This window comes from Doryrhamphus excisus, chromosome 23 (assembly GCF_030265055.1).
Source record: "Doryrhamphus excisus isolate RoL2022-K1 chromosome 23, RoL_Dexc_1.0, whole genome shotgun sequence".
In the NCBI taxonomy this organism is placed as follows: Eukaryota; Metazoa; Chordata; class Actinopteri; order Syngnathiformes; family Syngnathidae; genus Doryrhamphus; species Doryrhamphus excisus.
Genome location: NC_080488.1, coordinates 10,969,932 through 10,995,963, shown reverse-complemented (window position 1 = coordinate 10,995,963; position 26,032 = coordinate 10,969,932). Strand labels below are relative to the sequence as shown.

At 41.6% G+C, this 26,032-nt stretch overlaps 1 protein-coding gene across 19 annotated transcripts in view; it reads right to left on the bottom strand.

Annotated features, from left to right (window-relative positions):
* Positions 1–26,032, bottom strand: part of tenm2a (teneurin transmembrane protein 2a) — a 181,686-nt gene that overhangs the window by 83,755 nt on the left and 71,899 nt on the right. Inside the window, exon 1 of one of the 19 annotated variants that reach the window (XM_058063596.1) lies at positions 17,045–19,735. The exons of 17 other annotated variants lie outside the window; for them this stretch is intronic. In XM_058063596.1, the coding sequence (XP_057919579.1) occupies positions 17,045–17,096 (52 nt within the window). In that variant the 5' untranslated portion in view covers positions 17,097–19,735. Of the gene's footprint in view, positions 1–17,044; positions 19,736–26,032 lie in introns of those variants that run through there. One more of the 19 variants, XM_058063597.1, reaches the window with a different exon arrangement.

Here is a 26,032-nt window from a genome sequence, read left to right as displayed (position 1 = left end):
AGCGTATAAGAATTTAATCAGGTCTTAACTGGAGCGTAAAATAGAAAATGCTCCACTTCATGATGAATGCAGCTGTGTGTGTTACAGTGAAAGTCCACCTAAAACAAGCACTTGGAGACAACATCCATACAGTTGGAGGAAATGACACTTCCAAATGGCCTGCTATTTTTATTGGAGATGCAAAAGTGCATTGTAGCCTGTGGCACACACCGTCGTTCCGATTCTTTCCCATGAAAAAAATTCAATTAGGCTATCATTAGACCAGGCTGATGATGAGGTTCTGTTTATCGTTAACTGCACATTATTCGATTCTTCATTTAACAGGCAGCGCCTCATTTACTGATGATCCATTTAACAAATGTTGTCCTAAAAGTTTCTTTTAAAAACGCGTTGAGTTTTGAATGCATTTGTCTTGTGTGCAGCACAGTTTCCATGCTAATTTCATTTATGAGAGGCAATAAAACTGGAAAACGAATGGGGGGACGAAGGCTTCCTATTGGGCTGTTGTTTAAAGGCGCTAGCAATGCATGTGGATATGCACGGGGAATCCGAGTAGAACAGAAGGGGCTTGATGGAACTCCGGCTAGTGGATTAACTGCACAATTCCTAACAGGAAGTGCAAGTAAGGGCCATCTACAGCCAGCCCATCGATGCAGCTTTAAAAAAAAAAAAAAATACTGACAATGGAGCCAGGAACAGATTGACTCTATATGGCCAGTACTGCCTGTTCTCTGCCTTCATCCCATTTCTATAAATCTCTAAATACTAACACTCATAAAATGCACCCCACTGTAGTTTGATCATTACTTGGAAGTCATGTGGGACCAAATTTGGCTTTCTGTCCTCTTCATGCATTCCCCTGCTGGTGTATCTACCAGATGCAGCTAATGCACATCCCATCCCAACACATTATCTCACTTCCAGCATGCTTAAATTCCAACAGTTGTACAGTCCACACGCTCACACTCAACCAGTCTCCATTCTGATCTCCAACTCGCTCCTCTCAAACCCCTGGAGATGCCAGAAAAAGACAAGTAAGGGAATAGGGGATTAAAACAAAGTAGAGGAAGAAGCAGGGTGCAGGACATCTTTCTTCTGAATCAGACTGTGCATATTTTCATCTTTGCTCATGGAGCAACTCCCACAGGACACCAGTGTGCCAAACCAAAGGCCTGCTGTGTCTGTTTACTCTGTACTACTAGATAGTAGACAAAATCAAACTTGTTGAAATAATATTAATTCACAATCAAAGCTGCCTCACTGAGGAACTGGGTCCTGTTTCAAAACCTTTGAGGAATCATACGTTGGTTGAAAAATAAAGAAACAGCAGTAACTGTAAAGAGGGCTTGTGAAGACACGGCCTCGGGACAGTCTGATATCGTTTATGCTTCATTATTTTAACATGAATGTTTATCTATTTTCTGATATTACCATTTATAATGCCACAATGGTGACATCCCCTTAAGACACATTGTGAGGAAATACTCTCAAGGAGGGTTGGATATATATATAGTATATCTTTGTTTTTTTTTACTGTTATTAGCTATTGATATTACACCGATAAATTTAGCCTGACAGCAGAGTGCATTTTCAGTCTAATATAGCTTCTCAGAGACGGCCACACACATTGTCACAACTTTTACATTGTGCCATCATTGACTACTGATAGCACCACGGTCCAAAGAACCAAGAAGAAAGGCCAAAGAGGAGAAACAGCCATTTCACTGTGAACCATGTAAATAAATGTTTGCTGACAGTCTGAGAGCGTCCATCAGAGCCTCGTTCGTCTGTCAGCCTGCTGACTTGGTTGACTGATGTGAAGACGAGCAGCAAGCAGATGAAGAAAAGAAGAAGGGAGGCATGAGAAGAAAACACAAATAGAATGCTGCATGTGTTTGTTTAGAGCCACAAGCAACGAGGTGGGGAAATTTTAGCCTTCTGAAGATGAATGGAATTGAAAAACGATGACTCACCAAACAAAAGAATAGCTCCTGTAGGAGTGTGTGTGCACACCAGAAGGAAAATGTTTAGGTGAATGGCAGGTCTCAGATTTGGAGAGCAACAACATGCCAAAACATTACATTTGAATTTATGTTAGCTCTGATTCATCCACTTGCCAGCACACCATCCTTAACCCGGGCGTCTGTGACAGATACAATCTTATTATATCATAAGACGGTGATGTGTGGTTAAGGTAGCCTGAGGGCTGTTGAGTGTTATTGTGAGTGTTAAACAGAACACAAAATGGGCTTGCCCAGATTGACATTCCAATGAAATGTTGTTAAGAGCATTAGCAGACAGTGCATGGGATCAACAATAATAGAACATTTTGCTCTGCAAGTGAAAATAAAACACTGTGATTTGCAGGCTCTGAGAAGTCTGTATAGTCACTTTTAGAAGAAATATGAAAGGCATTGAACGACAGCATGACCGCACACCTAAATAAAAATCTTTCATCATTTTCCTGCCTGTGATCTTTCTGGAATACCGAGGTTGACAGGTTTTGCAAACAAGCAGGATGAAAGAGCAGAAGTTGACCTTGATGCTTTGGCTTCACTTTCAGGATTGGCCACAACAGCAGCTAGACAAGAGATCACAGTGTGTGATATTCAACTTATAGCACTCACTGCTCCCGTCTTGCCACTGACCCACAATGGTAATGTTGATATACTAGAGGAGATCAGAGGACTAGAGCTGCAGGAACACAATCAACGACATAACAAATCAAATGCCGTGGAGGTGATTGATTAGTTGACCTGACCTGGACTTATATGTCAATGAGATCATGAAAGAGCATCAAACGTGGGACATTTGTGTGTGTGTGACTTGGTGTAAAAGGTCCCTAATGGTGCTATAAAAAGCTGTGCAAGGATCAACCGCAATGCCCTTGGTCAATTATTGATGAATATGTTTAATACCTCAGACAGAAAAGAACTAAGCAAGTCCAGACAGGTGTAAGAGTCCCTGCTAGTGTGGATATGCGACAGTCAGCAAACCTCACACTCTGGCGCTTTAAGATCTGTGCTGGATGGTAAATTGACAGGCCTGTGTTTTTATTTTATTTTATTATTATTCATTATTTTCATTCTCTGGATTATTGTGTTTATTTACAATTATTGTCTTTTGTTTTACTAGACAAGTTCACTGTTAAGAATTCCCTTGGGACACACTGATTGGTTCAGCATGTTATATAAATAAAACCATCTACAGGTTTCATTGCTAACGTAGATGATCGTAAAAATGTTGCAAAAAGCATAATATGATGCTGTGCTGTCTTGGTTAAATGTGGTATGCGCCCAAAAGTTTGATATGACTTTAGGGGCATTTGACTTCACACATTCCATTACATAAGAAAGTTCCTTTCAACATGTACCAACCTGCAAACAAGCTTTGAAAACCAATTTATGTAGGGATTGTCCCATACGCGGCCCATCTAGACAATCAGGCTACCTGATGAGACCCGCTGGGAGATGGCGGGATGAAGGGAATGCATATACAAGGAACTGGGAAGGATGAAGATGAGGGTGGGGAACAGGCGCCGAAAAACAATGAAGCAAAATCAGAAGATAAACGAGGCGCTATTTCAGTGGCAGGATTTATGTACTGTCAACATTACCCTCGCTATTAGGGGGAATCCAATTACTCTGCGCCTCTCCTCTCCCTCTTCCCGGGGAGTAAGAGGATAAGGGAGCAAAAGAGTGAAGGATGAAACGAAAACATATACAGAGTGAGAACAGCAACACCTCCGCACGATTTATCCAATTTCCAACACATGTATTTCAAAGATGGGAAAGCAAAGCACTCAAAAACTTGGTGAAATGGACAGGGAGGAATTGGTCTGCGGAACGCATTAAAAAAGTGTAAAAGGACACGACACGAATACTCCTATAAGCATGTGAGAGCTAGCAGGAATTATGAAAAGGAGATAGGACAAAGTTTTGGCCACACAGTCAGGAGATCGGAAAGTGCGTGGGTTTTCTCCGGGTACTCCGGTCTCCTCCCACATTCCAATAACATGCATGTTAGGTTGACTGTCCACTCCAAATTGAATGTGAGTGTGAATTGTTTGATTGTTTGTCTATATGTGCCCTGCAATTGGCTGGCGACCATTCCAGGGTGTACCCCGCCTCTCGCCCGACGTCAGGTGGCATAGGCTCCAGCATACCCCTGCAACACTAATGAGGATAAGCATATAAAATGGATGGCGATAGGAAGAAGAAGCGATTTGGAAAGACAGAAGCTCCCTCCAGATTTATTTTCATGCAGCTCCGCTTTGTCGTCTGATAAATTATACATGAAGAATGCAAAGACAATAATTATGGGGTGTTTTAGTGTGGAACGATGGCATGAGGACAGACATAGCGATGGAGGAGAGGGGAGATCGGGTCGGCCAAGAAATTCTCCATGGGGAGATCTCTAGAGAGCGTTAAGAGTGGAGGAATCACGATGCATTATGATGATTCAACTGAGGCTACACAGAGCAAGTCTACATAGTAGGAGGTCTAAGCAAGCATCCATACTGAGAAACACATTCTCAATTTTTGCACAGACACTATGCTTTCAAAATAATGCCCTCAGGTAATAGCAGCTTTCGTCTCATTTTAATGTTTTTATGACCTTGCCTGCAGCTCTGGAACACACCCATAGATCCTTGCATGCAAAGCAAAAACTATGTGATGATACTCAAACTTTTTCCACCGAAGGCCACATACTGAAAAATAAAATAATGCAAGGGTCACTTGTTGACCAACACGCACATATATGTGTATATATACATGTATATATATATATATATTCACTTTATTCTCATATTTTTACTTTATTCATCATTTTTTTCCAACTTTATTTCCAAATTACAACTTTATTTTGTTTGTTTATTTCTCATAGTACAGTCCAACCTTGGGTAGCGTCCAGCCCAGTTACTATGTTGCTCAGATCACGTAAAAAAATACCCTTGTACCCTTGTCTTTTACTTCTGTGTGTGTATTAGTCATACATTTTAGAATAGTATCAAAGTATTCTGCCTTTGTCTCCTTATGATCATAAATATCTATTAAACCCCTCGTCGTCTGGATAGATGAGGAGTGTCACTGCACATCTGGTATGCTGGTATGCCATGTGTGTTTGTGTGCATGAGAAAGAGAGATAAACAGCACAATCTATACATGGGTGAAGGGAGAGGAAATGAGAGAAATACAAATTGACAAACTAAAAAAAAACAAACAAAAGCATAATAGAACATTTAAAACATCTCCTGCTCACACACTGCCGTCCTCTCCACCGTGATGTGTGTCTTCTCAGGAGCCCTTTATCTTGTGTTTTGCAGAGCTGGTTGCAAAGTGGGGACGCAGGCAGCCAGCGATCGCAGCAGTGCTGTTGTGCCCTTAAGCACAGCCACTTAACCCAGGCTAACTCACTCACTCAATAGCCAGTGTGGCAAAAATGGGAAGCCTGCAACAGCATGCTACTTAACATAAAAGCTATAAAAAGACACAGAGCCTTGTTAATACTGTGTCCACAGTCCATATACTCATCCTCTATAGCTGAGGGTGGAAAGCTGTGTTTGTGTGTGCCTTAGTGTGTGTGTGTGTGTGTGTGATCCTTAGTGGCTAGCCGCCGGCAGTGCCTTAGTGCACAGCACCATCAGCTCTGAGGCACATATCTGGAACTGCTTCCCTCTGCTAAAACACGCACACACGCACGTGCACGTTGAAAAGAAAGGTCAATTTCTTGCCACACCACTGCTCCGGCCAAGAAACCTAAATTGATTGATTTGACTGCATTGTACTGCAGGCTGAGTGAAAGAGATTGAGGAAAAATGGAGAAAGAAGACTGACAGTCAGAGACCGGCGGACAGAAGAAGTCGACTGGGGGAGGGCAGACGGTGTGGGAGGGTGGATAGGAAAAAAAAAAAGATGGTGTGCTGAGGCAAATATTTTTTCTGTAAAATCTAGACAGGTGATACCTGAAAATCCCGAAAATGTGAATTACAGTACATGCCAGCAACATCCATTATCCATTATTATCAGTAACACACACACTGCTCCGTGTGAACCTGGCATGGAGATGTGTGACTAGAGAGGTGCGATTGGATCACTCTATTCTGGTCATAGTGTCGGAAGGGGGAGATTTGTGTGAACAGATGGTGTTTACCTAGTAGCAGGTTGCTTGGACCACCTAACCACCCCCACTCTGCAGACCATACCATTTTAGCGCCGCCAACCATACAACACACATGCACGCGCACGCGCACGCAGGCACACAGTGATGTGAAGAAAAAAATGAACCATTATGTATGCCACTCCTCTCATCTGAATGAGAGGTGATAACTCACCAAGCTGCTGTCGGGGAAAGGATGGAGATAAACGAGAGCAGACCAAACGAGGGAGAAAGGGAGCAAACGAGATAGAAAGAGGTAGCAGAGGAGAAGAGCAGAATGGGGCCATTGGTCTCTTTTTCCTGGTCTATAGCTATGTAGGTCACGTTTTCTTTCAACTGGGGATGATAGGAATTTGTAAATCTAACATAATAAGGCATTTGGCCTGCAGTGACGCCTCTGACGATGGTTTCTCCTGGTCATTTTCCGTGGCTCATTGCACAGGAAGCCAGACCCCACCCGGTGATCTGAGAAGTGAAAACGGAGCAAGGGAGGATGAACCAGGGAAAGAAAGTTTGATTGATTTCCATGTCAGAGGAGTAAAATATAATGAAAATAGAATATTATATATTCATAGTTCCATAAAGTCCATGTACACAAAGAGCTTGCAATCTACAAAGGACATATCCTTGGCTCCTGAATTTCAGAAGAAACCAGAAATGTTTGGTATTTCATGCCCTTCTTCAGAGACTTTTCCTGATTTTCCTCGTCCCTTTTATGTAGGAGGCGGGTGGAAGAGCTGAGGCAGAATGACAATACCCTCGCTCATACATAATTTACCTGTCGCTTAGACCAAAACCAAAAAAGAGCACAATAAAGGACAACTAAAATTGACATCGACTATGTCGTCCTGATGACTGTGCATGTCCCCGTCAGTAAGCAAATGTGGAAACACGTACAACTGCACTACACACACACACACTTGAAAACATACATACATAAAGACAGCGTTACGGCAGAGTGAGGTCTCTCCATAGACCGGCATGTGTTGCTAAAATAAGTCAGTGTCTGGAAAGAGGTGGATTCCCCTTGAGTGGGGCACAGAAGAGCACTAAAAGCTAAGTGGAGATGGGGAAAAAAGCCTCTACAACTACAGAAGAGTGAAAGAATAGCAGAAGAAAGGAAAACGGTGTGTGTGTTGGGGGGGCGGGGGGGGTGACAAGAGTAGAGCAGTGTAGTATAGTATACATTTTCATTTCCCAATCCCAAAGACGTATTTATATGTATTTTCCGTTTTTTTTTTTGCATAAGAGGCAAAAGGAGTTGATGATGCCAAAACACCAAATGTCAAATGTAGAGCAGTTTTAAGCCATAAAAACAGCCACAAGGTGGCAATAGTGCATTTGATACGAGCTTGGCATGGATTTAGTGCATGTAAAAACACACTCGACAGCAAGGAGGAAGTGGACGATCATGGAGGAGTGCAGCAAGCACATACTTTATTGCATGCCTGCCAAAAAACAAAAAAGCTGTTTTACTCCTGGTTTTTGTTGGGAACCGATATTTTCCTGAAACTTACCTATGTTCGACTGCTAACTACCAAAGAACCGAAAAAGGTAGAAACTGACTTGTTCTAGGTTTTAGTTTGCAGTGATGTATCTGCGAGTTGTCTGGAATATTCTAAAAACCTCATATAGGAAAATATTATAAATACAAATCACTAGATAACCACATTGTGAAATGCGTACATACAACATGTATTGTATTAGATTGCGCAAGTGGTCCTGTGGTTGTGGCCAAGGAGAGCTGTCTGGCATAGTTAGAGACTGGAATAAGCTGAGATGTACAGTACTTCACTACTTGGAGAAGCCTCAGGCAGATAAAATGTAGATAACTAGTATCATAACAGAACGTTTGACGCTATTCTGCTTTCCATCTCACAGCATCCAGCCTCTCTGTGCTTCTACACTTGCACTTCAGTGTCTGTGTGGTTCTACTCTTCTAATCTGGCTGTCATCTTTCTCTGTCTACATCTCATTAGCTGCTCTGGTAAAATAGCAGGAATGTCAGAAAAAACAAAAACACATACTAACACATTGTCTGCATGATCCATCCATCCGTTTTCTATGCCGCTTATCCTCACGAAAATGTTGTCTCCAATTCGTACAGTAATCCTTCCGCCCTGTAATATATCACTCTGTGGAATCAAGCAAAGTAGACTACTCTGTATATTTTTGCCATTACTGAACAAACAACCAAAGAAAGCAATTTGATAAAGAAGGTGAGAAACACTACTGAATTCTAGAAAGAGCAAAGTACCAAGATGACCTCCTCTCCTGCTACTCGTAATCTTATTTCTGAATCTAAAACTATGATTATTCACTATAAAATGTAATTTTTGTCAATATTTTTGTATTTCCCAAATTGATAGGGTGCAAATCAAAATTGCATTGGTTTTCATACATTTCAATGGTCATCTTATTCCTACTATTTCTATTATTTGGTTTGACCGGACTTGAAACCGACAAGCGGTGCTTTAAATATGTGCAGTCTTGACTGGGTCATGGAGCAAAAGCAAGATAGTTCTGTGCAGTCAGAGACCTATAGCTGTGTGTTCTTCCAAAAGGGGCTTTAATCAGTCGCCTAAACTCTTACAGCCAGTCATCTCGTCTGGCTGCTATTCCAATGAAACGACACGTCAGATGTTGATGTACCGTGATATGCTTGCAGTGTAGCCGTGTTGCAGTTTCAATCTCACGGTCGGTGTGAATGTGATGGGAAAGAACATCTGTAAACAACTTTGGCCTGATGTCTGAGTCTCCGAGTTGTTGCTCAGGGAGCAACGAGAGACCAAAGATATGGGATGAGAGGAACGGGAGTCTGTCTGAGGGGAAGCACTCTTCATACTGTCGGTTTTCTGTTTTCCATCTGCAAACTATTTTCCTTTGCAAGCCACTGTGTGTGTTTTAGCGGGTGAAGCTCTGCAACAGTCCTATAGCCTCCCAAGAGAGCCTACTTCAAACAGACTTGAGAAACACTGCCAAAGGTTCACTCACTGGGTGTGTGCATACATTTGTATCCATACCATGCCTCCAATTTACCTTTGCTGTCTCTTTTTCATTCCACAACACTGACAGATTACGATGAAAGTGTTGCTGCAAGTGTCACATCACATTTTCCCCTCATATTTATGTCATGCATAATTACTGATACTGTGTCCGAAATCATTCTGAAAAGTCATCGTTGATAACAAACGTCACCCCCGAGCTGCTGAGCTTATATATGTGCTGTCATTCTGTGCCCTCTTCTCAATAGAAACACTGTCTCCTCCTCACATTGCCCACTTATTTTTGTTTAAGGCAACTTGGTGAGCTAAGGCCGTGGAGGACTTGAAGCAGTGTGCTGCTCTAAATTGAATTATAGGAATAATAATTTAAAAAAAAACATTTTCAACAGTGAAACAGTAAAATGGCATTGACTCAACTCATTACATTTGAATATTTGTTGCTATACTTGAACAGCCATGAGTGCAATTAGCGGCGTTAGAGAGCAAATGCTTTTCTGACACAAATAAACAAATAGAAAAGCGTGCAGGGAGGATTTGTTGCCATTAGCACATCTGAAAAGGACAAACTTATTATCCTCTACCATTTTTTTCTATTTCGCCTTGATAGTTGAGCTGCAATTTTCTCTTCGTCTTTACTCTCCTGTGGAGGAGAGAAACTTTGTGTCAATCCTTGTCCACCTTATCTGTAGTACTGCCTTCATTTCCTTAATTACATAATAACATTTAATAACATGTAATAATATATATATATATGTATATCTACATAACATATATACAATGTACGTATGTTAATAATGCTTCAGCCATATGATACCGACTTACAAGAAGGAGTAATGTTGTAAATTTGAATTACTAGAACGCAATACAATAAAAAAAGTGAGGGTATACCTGTTGGATCACCCATCATTACTCTATATCCCTAATCCCTTCATCATGTTGGCACACACATGCGTGCACGCACACATACACACACATACGCACGCATACACGCGCATACACACAGAGGGGTTGCACAAGAGTATATTTGCGCCACGTTGTTATTAAGGGCAAGGTTATCATGAATCTACATTCATTGCTTTATTGAGAAGGTCTCTGGTGGAAGCTCAGTTAAGATAAAATCGGGGCAAGAAAAGAAACTTAAGACATATTATATTATGTGTGTCTGCTCTCTTGCGAGCAAAAGAAATGAGGTGGGAGGGGGGAGAGGAGATGGAAACGGTTGAAGATGTTATAAAAAGACCAGGAGGTAAAAAGGAGAGGTCTCTGAGGGTGAGTGTTTTTATTAAATTAACAAGCACATATGGGGTCTGTCCTAACATAGACTCGGTTTGCCTAAAACACAAATCTGTAAGTTGACCTGTTAAAAATCATGCTGAGGGAAATAAACCCCTCGCCCAGCAAAGTTATACAACTCACATTATAACTTTTCTAATTTATTCATAAACAACTTCATAAACTTACAGTAAAAATGTCAGCATTTATGGTCCATTTTATTTTGGGATTCATTTTTCTGCAGTGATATTCTCCTATGTGTGCGTGTGTTGTTGAATAACCTATGAATAGCGGCCATAGTTGATCAATAGCAATCTACGGCCAGGCTTCACAACGCAAATGGAGCTGGCATTTGGCCAGTGCCATCACTGCTGCATCGGGCTGAAAGCAAATGTGTGCGTGTGAGCACACACACCAACACACTTTCAGACATCCATCAGAATGCATTAGTGAAACAAACGCTGAGAGTCACAATGTGTGTCAATGTGTGAGACAAAGACGGAGAAGGAGACGGAGCAAGTCCAACAGGCACACAGTGCGAGATAAATGTGCTGTGCGTCATTGTTTAAATGATCGATGGAATCATTTCACTACCTCCTTTGGCCCATCTCACCTATAGGGGCTGACCAATTTAACACATACCCCAAAGCACATCATGACAAAGTTTTCTTTCAGCAAGGTCACAGCCACATACCTACTGTGGGGATGCATAGCCATACTTGGTATGTTGGCCACACAGTCAGGAAATCGGGAAGACCCCTGGGTTCAAATATCCACTTGCCATCTCTGTGTGGTGTTTGCATATTCTCCCTGTGCGTGCGTGGATTTTCTCCGGGTACTCCGGTTTCCTCCCACATTCAAAAAATAGCTGTGAATTGGCTACTCCAAATTGTCCATAGGTATGAATGTGAGTCTGAATGGTTGTTTGTCTATATGTGATGTCTATATATGATGTCTGTTTTGGTCAAGTAGTTTGGAAAATAAATTACTGCAAAAAATGCGACTTATACTCTAGTGTGACTTGTTTTTTTATACCTAATTATGCATTTTTGGTCTTGTGCGACTTACACTCCTGAGCAACTTATAGTCCAAAAAATATGGTATATATACGTATGTATCATTCAAGTATTTCAATTGCTAATGTGTTGTCACAAAATGTCATAAAGTACCAAATCAAGCATCATGTAAGAACCGGCATCATTTAAAAGGTACAGTTTTGGAATTGATATCAAATAATATCATAGCCGCCATGGCCTGGTAATATGCAATGCCTGTGTGTTTCTAAAAACTGCGATGATGGAATGCTTTAGGTACAATAAAGCAAACCACATACGGTAGCTGTGACAATGTCCCCTGAAATTTCCGATGTGTGTGTGCTCTTGGAAGGAAAAAAAAACCTCATGCCCTATTTTGTGGCTTCAAAAGTAAAACAGCAAACTACCTTGAGGTAGCAACATCAAGGGGGAGAACGGCTTTGTAACGCTGCCGTGATGCAACTCTCTACCATCTGAGCCGCTGTCCTCAGCCTGTCTCTTAGAATCGGTCTCACATGTGTGGTGCAGTGACAGCCAACGAGGGAACCACTAGCTGGCGGCGTGGAGTGATTCAGTCTGGGGCTGGGGACGGGAAGGCTCTCCTCCTTTTTAATGTTAATCACGAAGAAGGAGAGCCTTCGTGAGAGTGAGAAGGGGGGAAGATGCCACAGAGAGAACAAAAGAAGGGGTGAAAAGTTAAGGAAGCTGTGTGGAGTCAGTGCTTTAGGGAGAAGGATATTAAAGATGAAGGGAAGTGTTGAGAAGGTGTGAAGGTAGAAGCAGCAGCGAGGCGATGATGGCAGGGGAATGTTAGATAATAAGAAGAATGGACGTGCAACGGTTAGTTGTGTTTCAAGTTTACAAACATTGTCGTGATGAGTCAATTTCTTAACCCGGAAGGTATAATATGTCTACATAGATGAACAATGGCACTTCTAAGACAGAAACTCCTTTCCAACACAAAGACTGGGATCAATTTGTCACTTGGGCATGACTGTAACTGTGACACTTTCATCCGTCACACAGTTAGCCGAAGCATAGATCGATCACTTGGGGTGTTAGTGTTGCATGGCTAACAAATGAGATAAGACTGCATGTTACTGTTACTGTGATTGAGGATATGATGGTTTCCTGCTTTGAATGCATTGAAAGGAGAACAAAAATGATTGGTGTCTGTGTACTGTGCAGTGCAAAGTAGTCGGAATTACTTAAAATAACTGATCTCTGAGTTTTGAAAATTGTGATTCTCTTTTGTGTGGGAATGCTGAGCAAAATTGCAACCTAAAATTTGTGGGAAATATGCCTCAATTCTATTTCTATTCTGACAATTCCAACAACACATATGGTAACAAAAGAATCCGCAATATTAGTAGTGTGACTCAAAAAAATCAGTACATACAGTATATAAATAAACACACACTTATTTTACTCGGTAAACATAAAAAAACGGGTTATGGTGGCAGGTGTCTAACTTTAAGTGACGCACAACATGACACCAATACAAATTTGCAGCTTTATTGTCCAAAGTTGTATTTATTTTATCGCGATGCATTTCATACTTTAAATGTGTGTAATGAGTTTGTGAGGCATATTTAGGACTTAAAACTACATTGTGCATTTAAGCATGTTAACTTCTGTCACTAGTGACCTATGACATTTGAAAAGACGAGCTCTGGAGGTAAATGTAATGTCACAATCGCAACAGCCATCTTTATTTCAAATTATCTGAAATATGACGACAACATCCATGTCAAGCTAGCATCGAGTTTGAAGGGGTAGCACCACGCCACGTGTTCCAAATAGACATATCTATGGGCGTATCAAATACTCGCAGATTTTCGCCATTCACTGGTTTGTGTGAAACGTCAATTTTTTTTTTTGTAATGCTATTCTGCTATGTTTTAGTAATGCATCAATACAAATTTGCCCACTTGAGTTTAACTAAGGATTATTTCATGTTAACAGGAGTGCTGATAATTTTCTTACTACAAAAATTTAACCCTGCACAGCTCAGCAATCCATTGACATCTTGGCACTGTGCCCTCTTGTGGCAAAAGGATGACATCAAATTCTTTGTAATTTTCTGATGCCATGAAATCATTGCTGCAGCTTTTTTGTCAACTTTTGAAAAAGGACAACATTTCTTCATAAATGTGTGTCTTGGTTGAAAAAAAAATCATCCTAATCTAGAATGAGTTGCTTATTAGCTGACTGAGTTTGAAAGCACTGAGAAATGGCAGGGCCATTACCTGCTGTTAAAATGTTGAGTGTTGAGCTTTTTAGTAGCTTTTTAGTAGCTTTTTAGTAACAGTGTGAATGCTTGACTCTTCGCATTCACATGTTGAGAGTGAAGAAAATGATTAGATGGTGTCAGTCACTGATGGAGGGGTGCTTCAAGGCATGGGGGGAGTGGGATGTGTTAGGGGATAGGTGACACACATGGCGGCACCACATGCAGATGGCACACATGGATGAACAGCCAGCGTGGTGAAGCATGAAATCGGCCACCTCGCTGGACACGGACACACACACACACACACACACACACTGAGAAAAATCAGTTTGTCTGCCAGTCCTTTACTCACCCAAATCACCACTGTGAAAATTAAAACCACCACACGTCCATAGGACAACACAAACACACACACACTGATAGAATAAAGACATTAACTATGGAAACTGCATCACAGGAGCATATGAGGAGACAATATGCAGCATTCTACATAACGGCTGACCATAATGGAGTTAAGTGAGTACGCTGTTTTAATGCAAACAGTGTTCACCGTATCAATGCCATTTTTATTTGCTGGATGACTGCATTTTCATCAGCATGATGCAAAACCTCCCACATGCTCACACGATCAGAGACCAGACAGATTGGACATGCAAAAATGATGATGAAGATTTCAACTGTGCACGCGCATACACCCACACACCCACACACACACACACACACACACACACACAGCTGTCAGGTTGTATGTATAGTAGACAAACGCATAGGTGCTGATAGGCCTGCACACAATAAAGTGTGGTGCGTCTCGGAAGGACACAGGGGGCTGAAAGCAATCTTCCAGTTGACCTTGAGTGGGGAGGACAAAATGTGTGATGAAAGGGGTGGAAAAAAAGCCAACAAGAGGAAAAGGAGTGAAATACATAATCTATCTCCAGCGGTGGAGAGGAACAAATGCTTTCACTGTGATTGAGGACGAATCAACCTCACACGTCAGCTCAAGTGAAAGCATAGGGATGGGCGGTGGGGGTGCGGTGCTAATTTTCCTCAAGTAAAATGCAGTAAAGAAAGTTAAATTAAAAAGAAAATGATAAGCTGGGATGGAGGAATGGAGGAAGACGGAGAAGAGCATTTGGTGGAAAGGAAAGCCGAGTCACTAAAGAGGCCAAAGTAGGTAGAAACACAGACGGAGAGGGAGTGGAGCAGACAGAGACAGATGGACGGAGTAAAGAGAGGCAAAGGGAGAAGAGTACAAGAGAGTGGCCTTTGCCGATGACTGTGGCTGCTCACTTTCGAGTCAGCTTCACCTTTTAACGACTCATGGCCCCATCATGATACTGTGCTTGTGTGTGTTTAGGCCTATGTGTGTCTCGCCTTGGAACAGAAAACTTTATTGGCTCTGCAAATGCTTATTTGGTTAGCTGCGACATCCGCGCCTTCCAGTTTTTTTTTTTTTTGCTACTGTGTGTTTCCTACCCTTGAGCATTACTTTGCTCTCCATCCAAGCGGGTGTTCCCTGATAGACGCATGATTTTTCAAAAAGTACATACATTATCTTAGTGGCAACTGACCTGTATGATATTGTTAAAAAACACATTGTGTCGGCATGATTTACTTCAAACAAGTGTCTCAGACACACACACACACATACCGGATGTGTGTGCGCGTATAGTCACAATACCTTCAGAAGCCATTAGGTGGAGCTGGTGCCTGGCTGAGAGAGAGGAAAGGGCAGGGTGGACAACTGGATGGAAGTCCTCTCCCTCCTATCATCAATTTGATTTTTTTTTTTTTATGTGGAGGTCTAGCAATTTGTTTACTGAATTACTACTTTAAATGGGATTCCAAATGAAGTACCACATTTTAATTGTTTAAATTGCAGTAATAAACTGAAGCACTTTTATGCCAAAGTAAAACGACAACGCTAATGTTTAAGTTCAAGCCAAATTAAACCCCATGCATTCTTTGCAAACACACACAAACACACACCTAGGCATCATGCACAGATCTTGTTGGCCTTGTCTGGCAACAAGGGGACGGCAACCTGGAGGAAGGGCAGGTGTCCGCAGATGGAGCGCCGTCTGTGTCACACACACTCTTTCTTTCCTTTTTTTCCTGTCACAGATGGACCCAATCACACCTATTTCTCTCTCTCGTGGCCCGCGCACATCTACTCATCCAGCTTCAGTAGCATACATGTCTGATTTGTTTATCATCATGAACAGGGGTGGTCTATCCATCTGTCTTGATTTACACTAAATTTAAACGGGAGCATGAGCGTAATTTAATTTACCTAATACATTGGTGACATTTGGATATGTGTGAGGTAACCAGTGTAGACGGGGGCATCTTGCGAGCCATGAGGACCACCCACTCAGCAAATCAGGAAGTGAACCACTGATCAGTCGTCTGTCGTCACAGAGTGCCCAGTCAGAACCCGCCTAATTAGTCACTATGGAAACCACAGGCTAATTCCTTGGTCTACCATGCCAATCATGTCCTGTTGGAGAGACAATTATAAAGGCACATTTATCAATTATGTGTATGTGAGAGAGGCTTTTATTCATAATGTTTGCCGGATAGGAAGCAGGCTGGTGTGTTAGAGCTGCTGAGAGGGTCTGTGCCATGCTGTGAGTGTCCGAGACAATCATTTGATTATTCAGAAGAGTTCAGTTCAGCTCACGCCAACAATGCAGTTGATCACCATTCGGAACAAAAATACCCACACAGACACCAAAGGTTACCTGCGCCCAGACTTTGCACCCAGGAGTCACTTGCAGCTTTCCAAAGAAATCCACATTATGTTGACCAATTATTTTAGCGGTGTTGAATTAAAAAAGGCAAATTAAAATAAGTAACCTTGCATATATTGAGGTTCACACATGCATGCATTATACATTCATGTGAAAGCAGCGCCATGCTTTTCTTGCCATCAGCTACTTGTCACTCACTATAATTACCACCAACTTGAAGGTGATCACCAGAAAGCTGGGGGGCACAAAAGTGCACGCACACACACACACAACCCACAGACGACTTCAAATTATTGACCACAGACACACACACACTGACATTCACAGATGTCAATCAGAACTTAGAGCGCACATCAAAGCCAAGTTCAGTTCTAATGTATGCCGTTTGATCCCCGCCATGTAGCACACACACACATAATGCACACTCACACGCTCAAACAGGGAAGCAATAGTTCATCCCAGTTGAGATGACTTGAGGTTTGCACAGCAGCACATTGGTCAAGTGACATCCATGCTCTATTGTTCCTGAGACCCCACAGCACAATAGCATGAGACTACTGTATAGTGACAAGTGTCCGTGGATCTTACCTGTCTCGTGAGAGAGGGTCTTTGTTCTTCCTGTGTTGCCTGAGTGATGCATCGCTCTGCACTTGTATCGCTTTCTGATTAACCCTCTGTACCCTTATGTCCTTTTCCTCCACTTCTCTGCTCTCTGCTCCCTTTGGAGCGCCCTTTTCCTCTTTCTCGGTGTTTGTTGTACCCTGTTTTCCTGCACTGTCAAAGTTCCTCCTGAAGACAGTCTGTCCTTTAGCAGTTCTTCTATTGTCTTTCTTCTTTGTCGGTTTCAAGCCAAGCTTTGAGAAGTACAGTCCACTTGCTGAGCGCCGAAGCGTGAGATATGGAAGAGGATCTCTCAATAAGCACACACTCAAGCAGTGTGGACCGAGACACTAAAGCACACGTGTAGCTGTTGCACTGCAGAGACAGACGCCGCACACCAACACGCTTCAGGCAAAAACGATGAGCACGGAGCTCTGTGCTGCCATCCCAGTCTTTTTGTCTACCCCCTTTACTCCTTGTCCTTACTCCGTCTTATGCTCAATCCCTCACACATACCAAGGTCAAGGCAGGCATGGGGGGACTGGATGCATGAGGAGACACTGGGAGTGAAAAAGAGATAGCAGTGGCAGGCGAAGCAGAAGAAAAGAAGAGATGTGGCTGTGGTTCCATCCTCCATCTGGCCACGGCTGAGACTGAGAGCAGACTCATCCCACACAGACTCCCACCTCCCTCTCTCCCACACTCTCTCTCTCTTCCTTTCTCTCCGATGTAGTGAGATGCAGAGGGAGGAAGCATGATTGTGAGAGCCAACGAGTGAGCCGAATGGATGGAGTTAGGGATGAGACACCAAAACAATAGAGGAATGTAGTCTTTTGGAGAAGGGTGAGGATGAGGTGATTATGAGGATATGGGTGAATTAAATGGATGACATAAGTCATACCATAGAAGGCTAAGCAAACATGACGTGGCAGAAAACGTGACAGAAGGAGAAGATCAATCCTGTTGAGACATCAAGGAAACAAAACCATCAAACAGGTAGGAGGGCAGAGGACTTTGCAGAGATAAATCCAGAATTATTTCTGATTTCACTTGGCAGGATGTACCTACATCCAAAACACAAAGTGTCAGACAAAGCAACCACTAGAAAAACATAAAAAAAAAACAATCAAACAACATCATCGCAATGTAATGTGACCTTAACAGTTTTAGGATGTACCACTTCATGCTACCACTATGTGGAGGTCTTCGTGCTGCCCAGCAGAGGGCAGACACATTGCTCCATTTCAACCAACATGCTCTTGTAACCTCTTGCTCATTATCATAATTATAATCAAATGTAATGTAATAGCATATTGAGCATTACATCTGACTCAACACTTATTCAGACATTATGCATTCAGGCTAACTTGCATAATCCTCTGCAAAACCCAAAATAGCACATACTACAGTGCATGTCAGTTTGTCAGTGCTTTGTGGATAATGAACCATGAGTATGAAGAAGAATGACACAGACCTTTATGAGGACAGTGATTGAAGACACAGAGAGAACAATAGTCACCCACTTTGAACAGCAAGTCTATATATGAGGAATAACTCATCCAAGTAAAAGTGTGTGCGTGTGTGAGAGCAATGTGAAAAGTTGAAAGAGTCCAACACCAGCATCTGTGCCACGGCTGCTGAGGACCATTGTTAGCCTCATTTTCAACCTCTTCATGTGCCATCGTCAGACATCATCCTCTGCAGCACCCTGCCGTGCATATAGGTGGCTTGTATGTGTCAGCACGTACGTGCATGTTCACCCATACATATGCGGGGATCAGGACTGCTGTGCACACATCCAGTTCTTCCCTTTTGATATACACACTTGCATACACAGGTGTCGAGACTAGATTTACAGCAGAGGCGGGGCCACTGGCGGGGTGCAGAAGGTGTGTGTGTGTGTGTGTGTTGGGGGGGCTGCAGGTATGACTTCATCCTAATAAAGTGGCACCCAGGTAGACACGGTGGGGGCATAGGGGAAGGTGCTGGATTTTTAGATGAGGTTTACATCAATTTGTCATGATGAAAAACTCATCCGAGACAGAAACAAATTGCTTTCTTGACAACACCTTGTAATACTCTATCATACACACATGTGCACATCCACTCTCATGAGCCCTGCATAAGTGCATGCATGTGAATGCAGAGTGATAGAATTCCTTTTTCTAGCAGCGTATTCATCATTGCCATCAAGCATCATTCTACCAGCACATAACCTTCTATGCTCGTTGCCATGTAGACTACAATTAAGCCCCCCCACACCTACTTTTGTTCAACCTTCTGCACTTAAAGCAAATGGTTCTTATACATTATGTCACACATCACATTTTTCATGAAAAATGCAATATATTATATTATGATGCTATTGTTATACAAACATTATATTATAGTGCACAATAATATAGTATGATGCATGGATACTATTATATTCGATTATTGTTCCATTATTTTATCACATAGAATTTATAAATGTTGTCAATGTGCATAAGATCCCACTTATGGATGCTGTAAAAGTAGGGTTCTGCACAAGTTGTGCAGAAATTGATTACTGACACACAATTCTGGCGATGTTAGACTGCTGTCAACTGTAACTGTTTCCTACTTTATCCGACATGCAAGGGTTGCAAATCGATTGATCAAGTTGTTAACATGATGTTTTTTTTTTCAGTCTAATTAGGATTCATGTGTGGCAACGGTGCCATTATGGTACCGCGTTTCTGTACGCATTAGGGATGCAATAGTGCAGGAAACCAACAGGTACCTTGATTTTTGGGCCAGTTTAGGTATGTTTTTGTGCATAAGTACAAGTATCTATCATCAAATTAGTGTAATATAATATAGAATAATAATATAGAACATGAATAACATGTTTTATTTTTAGAATAAGCCTGGAGCCAATAGAATTAAATATATATATTAATTATTATATTACAGGGAATTTTATTTGATTACAATATTGATATTACAACTTTTAGTTAGAATTCCCCAGCTGTTGAATGTTTAATGCGATCAGCGATTTGTCCTACTTTGTGCGAAAGCACCATTTACCTTTCATGCACAGACTGATGCATTTTGGATGTATTTTGATGTATTTTCCACCTTTTTTCTTGCAGCTTATATTTGCTCTCAAATGCTAATGCTATGCGGGACACATAGTTGGGAAACTCTTATGCCAAGGTACCACTGTATTAAACAATGAAAACAATACCTGCACTGCTCCGGTCTCTGGCAGGCGATGTTTTCTGTGATAATTCAAACTCAGCGTCAGTAGATACAAATAACTTTGGTCTTGCTGCAAGAGCCAAAGGTAACTTTACCAATCAAAATACTCAACTACAGTTTTGGCCGAGGGATAAACAGGAGGAGCACACGTTAATCGTGCATCAAAAACATTAAAAGGAAACTGCAGCTAATGTGTCATTAACGTGCTGACTTTGACAGCCCTCATATATATTCACATATGCATACAGTATATAATATGACACTTTATATGATTTTCTCTTTCCCCTCGTCCTCTCAGCTCTCTTATTTCTCTTCACCTGCCTCCTGAAATGAAACATGGAGGAGAAGAGCGAGCGAGTGAGGGAGGGAGAGGAAAAGGGAAGGTGTGCTGTAAGGTGCCCCCCTGGGTTGAACATGGTCATTTGTCATGAGGCTGAAAGCTTAAGAAAAGACTAGTTAACCTTTACAGCTGATCCCCGTGAGAGAGGAATAAACACAGCAAAGCAAAATGCCTCCTCCTATGTATCTAAAGAACACACACACACATACACACACTCTTGCACGGCCCGTACAGTGGTGTTCAAAATGCACAATCAATAGAGGTGAAAGCATTGTAGAGGAAGCCACCGCCACCCTTCAGAACTTTTCTCCCTGGTTGTCTACAAAGTCCTTTTCCTTCCCTGCTTCATCCTCCCCACACCCCAGCCAAAGTAATTAATCACCTTGTGCTAATGAGCTATTAACTAATAACAGAGTGACATGCCTCTGCCTGTGCATGCCCGTGAGTGTCTATACAAGCCTGTGTGAGAGTGTCACCAGGGCCACCCTCAGCACACTCATGTGATTAATAAGGTTAAGCTCTGATTAGGGAGGGGGCACAAGCACTACACCCACAAGCCCCGTGTGCATGCATTAAAATAACACAAAAATCACATACTTGTTTCACCAGAATGGCAAAGGATGACTGATGTTGGCTTTATATAAAGCCTGAGTTGAGGAAAAACAAACTAGGGCGCTGAAAAGAATAACCTCAATAGTTTCATACATTTCACCATATATTCTCATTACCAGCAAGCTGACTCCGTATAATAATCACATTTCTGCGAGGAGAGAGAAACACTGAATTAATTCAGATCAGCCCAACACAATTGAGCTTGAAAACCACACTCTCCAAATAACACACACTTTTCCCCCTCTGAAATAGTTGTTTAGTGATTGATTTTATAGACTCGACCCATATAATAAAAACCTCTGTTTATCAACAGAGAAATTGCTTGCTTTTGAAAGACGGGAAAAAACAATAACTGCTTGTCCTCCTCTGACCTTCAAGACTGGGTCTAGTAACCATGGACAACTACAGAAAAAGAGTATCGTCCACACCGTCAGTAAAAATATGTGTGCAAAATTGTTGTATATTACGATAAGAGAGTTATCAAACATGCTTCAGAAGAGTTGATACGAATATATAAACGATGCATTAGATGCTTGCCTCTGCTTTTCACTTCCAAAGAAAATGTATTTACCAGAAGATCCCAACTGATACTCCGGAGGAGCTTCTCCGCTCTAAATTATAGGAATTCTGACCTAGCTGCAACAGCAGTGCACATGCCATAACAGATATTCAATTCTCCATGCTTCGGACCCAAGCAGTGTATCCCTCCGGAGAAGTTTTGGCGCATACGAAGACTCATTTGCATTCTCCCTGTTCTCTCATTTTTGTGTGTGTGTGCAGCTTTAGCAGTGAACAGCTGCTTAATGGTCATAGCTCTTCAGAGACAGGACTTTGGGAGGCGCACTGGGGGGCAGGGGCGTGCCAAGGTTTGCGCACACACACATATACACACGTAGGCTGAGGCACACGTCAGGTATAGCCTTGATCAGCTTTGAAAGCAAAATGTGACCATTTACCAGATGTTTTCTATCCCAAACGGGACATTGGAGCATTCTCACACTGTTGAATTTAACTACATTGAAAACAAAGATTGGCACATTCACCTGATGGGAGAGTATACGAGACAAAAAGGGGGAGAAATTATTTTCTCTTCGATCTATATTGATGGTGGAATATTTTTTGCTAAAGTATGCAGTATGCGGCATATTGATGCAGCTACATGTTCCAAGCAGCTGATTGTGGGCATAATTCTGTGCCAGGCTGGTATCATTGAAATCTTTGGGTTCTCTGAGCTAAATGCATGGATGGCTGAACTGTGGGAGCAGTGGAGGATGTGTGTAATACCTAATTTAAAAAGCAAAAAGGGGGACTGAAGCTGGATTTTGAGGAGTGGGAGGTTGAGTGCGTCGTCTAAGTATTGATGCGGTTCAGAAATTCACATTTTTGCTTTTTTTTTTTTAACTGCACCACACTAAAGTACAAGTCCAAATACAAAAAAAAAAGAATACTTACAGTCATCACAGTCATTTTACTGTTTGAAACGAGTGAAAAAACAGACTCAGATGCTACAATAAGGGATTTGGCAAGGTACCAAAGAGTGAGAGAAGGTTATGACTTTCTCTTGCTCTTTTGTGAAGCATCGAGACACGCCAATGCACCGATTTGGCTAGCAGGGGTCTGTGTGGTTTGTTATTTACATCATTGTTCAAGCACAACTCCCTTTGGAATGGTAAAACTAGATCAGACTGCTGCATAGGCAGTATAATTAAATACAACTTTTTAACTTTTTAATGAAGGTCTCCTGCTTTATTTTTTGGCACACCATCAGTATTCAATTTTTTTTGTGACTAACGAATGCATTGTCACATTAGAGTAACACATCAAATAATCAAAAAATGTATATATATTGTATATATGTATGAGGGCCATTGTACAGCAAACCAAATAGGTTTCTTTCAAGTTGTATTGTTTGCAGTTCTCATTCATTCATTCACTTGGACCCTGCTCATTTGACACGATAAGTGTTCAACTCAGTATGTGATTTTCAGGTCTCCTCCACTCACGTTTGTACTTTTCTTTCATATACCTCCATGAACGCATCAACACTTGTCTTCCTTTGACAAAGTAATAACCTTAGTGGTTTAAAAATATATATAATGGAAAGAAAAAGAAGCATCTAACACAAGAATCCTGAATAGCTGAGTTGAAATGTTAGATAATTACAAGCGTGGTCTTTTCAAGCCTCTGCTGTCCCCAATTGCTAATCAATTCCCTTCAAACTTGTAAAGATAGCATTTCTTTGCCAAGACCAGAATCATGGTGAAACTGTCTCATCCCAGACACTAGATGAACAAAAACACTCCCCCACTTTTCCATTGCAAAATCTCAAACGATTTTGATACAAATAACTATGAACATGGCCGCACGGTGGTCGAGTGGTTAGTATGTAGGCCACACAGTCAGGGGACCGGAAACATCTCTGTGTGGAGTTTGCATGCTCTCCCCGTACGTGGGTACTAGATACTCTGGTTTCCCCCCACGTTCCAAAAACATCCATGTTGGTGTGTGAATTGGTGACTCCAAATTGTCCATAGGTATGAATGTGAGTGTGAATGGTTGTCTGTCTATGTGTGCCCTGTGATTGGCTGGTGACCAGTCCAGGGTGTAGCCCGCCTCTCACCCAAAGACAGCGGGGATAGGCTCCAGCATACCCCCACGACCCTTGTGAGGATAAGCACCATAGAAAATAATGTGCATGTATATATGTACGTATATGATATGAATGTATATGTATATGTCTTTGTATTAAGATAAAAAAAACAGACACAGGACCATCTGACATGCACTAACAATTACAAAATAACTCAAAATGTCCTTGAAGGGAAATGCACAGTAAGCACCAATGCACGGAAAAAAACGAATCCCACAAATACCATTCAGAAGTGGAAGCATTGGGCTGATAATGAGAAGCAGAGTTTGAAGGAGTCACACAGGACAAGCAGGCAATAGGACAGCTATAACATGGAGACAAATGACCCCCCAACATCACAGAAATGGTGGGCCTGGGGAGAGATGAGTAAATAAAGGCATGGATTCGCAGGATAAAGAAGCCCGAGACACAGAGAACAAGATCAAACAGAAGAATTGATGTGCTTGTAATTTTGTATTTTCTGCCCTCTAAAGATGATAAATCTCTCTATAGGGATTTTAATCAGACTGCAACAAAGAGTGTACACACAAGCACTGCTGCAACAAACCTGTCATGGCTAAGTAAACAGCACAGCACAACCAAATAAAACGCCTGTGTGGCTCACCTCTCCACATGAAAGCATGCATAATAATAATTGAAAGTGCACAAAAAAAGTTTGGTATATGGGCTGCACAAGATTTCAACACTTGAACATGTAATCTGCTTTGGTGCTGTTGTATGTATTATCAGGAGATCGAAGTACAGTAAGTGTGTGTAAATTCAGAGCAGATTACAAAGCATTTGTTTCACCAACTGTGGTCAAAGTAACTCTTTTAGAACACACGAGACCAACACACAACTTGTGAAAAGAGAATTCAGCTGTGGAGACGAGGACTGTACGCACCGGGAGTGCAAATTTGTGTGCACTCATTGTCTGAATGAATTGTGCATGCTCCAAATAGTTATCTTTAGTCGATAAGCAATTTCAATGTGTGAGCCTTGTAGATCACCCAGCGATAATTCATTCCCATTAGACAGGCTTGCATTCAATAAAACATGAAATAAATAAAAAAACACTAAACAAAATGTGGGCTAAACTAAAGCTGCAGGGAAGGAGATAAAGTGAGAGGGGCGGAAAAGGGGACGCAGGTGAGTTTGGGGGTTTCTGTCATTATGATAGATACATGAGGAGAATAGGGGCTCCCAAAAGGAGAAGGGTAAAAATAGGATTGCACCTTTCCCTTGACAGTGTTCCTGTCTGCCCATTTATCCAATCACAGGCTGCTTCTCCCCACTCATTCCTCTCCTCCTGCATTCCTCTCACCTATGACTCTCATGCCGCCCTCCTCTCTTAGGTGTTGCCCTCTGCTGTTTTCCTTCCTCGCTCCAATGCCGTACATCACCATCAAATGCAAACAACATCATTGCATCCAAACATTTTTATTCTGCTTGTCATTCATAATATGCAAAGTAAAACAAATACACTGACATTTTTTGTGAAAAAAAACATATAGTCACGAGCTAAACATTGTGTGCAGTACACAAAACAATAATAAAAATATTTGGCTGATGTAATACAATGGAACCTTGATTAATGCATGCCCCGGTTAGCATATTTTTTTAGTTTAGGTCGAAAATGTTTCACAACATTGCCTAGTGGATGACGATGTTAGCTCTATGTACCGAGTAAATCGAGTACCCCTTTCACTACAGTGAGTAACTCATAAGAAAATGACTCAGTAAAAAGGATTGTGCTTCCCATCACTAGTAATAATGTTCAACTTTTCCTTGTCACATTGTGGTAGAAATTTTGGTAGAAACGATTTTTCATTTGGAGAAAATCTGTCTTGTGAGAACAGTGCAGCCAGAAGATTGCAGCATGATTATAAACTATGACATCGCTGTTATGAAGGATAATACACGTAATATGGAAGTCTATTACTCATATTGCATCTTTTGCCACAATATTTATTCAAATATTTTAAGAAGCTCTTCAGTATTCATTTTGTTCTGTATTTGTCAAACATTTAAAGACGAACAGCAGAAAAAGAGTAATTGAAAACGGTCCACTTTTATTTTGCCTTTCAGTGTCTGACTTCCAATATCCATATGCCCTCTTTTCATATTTGTCATTTATTAACGACACCCCAATTTCCCCTTTCCTCTGCTGCTC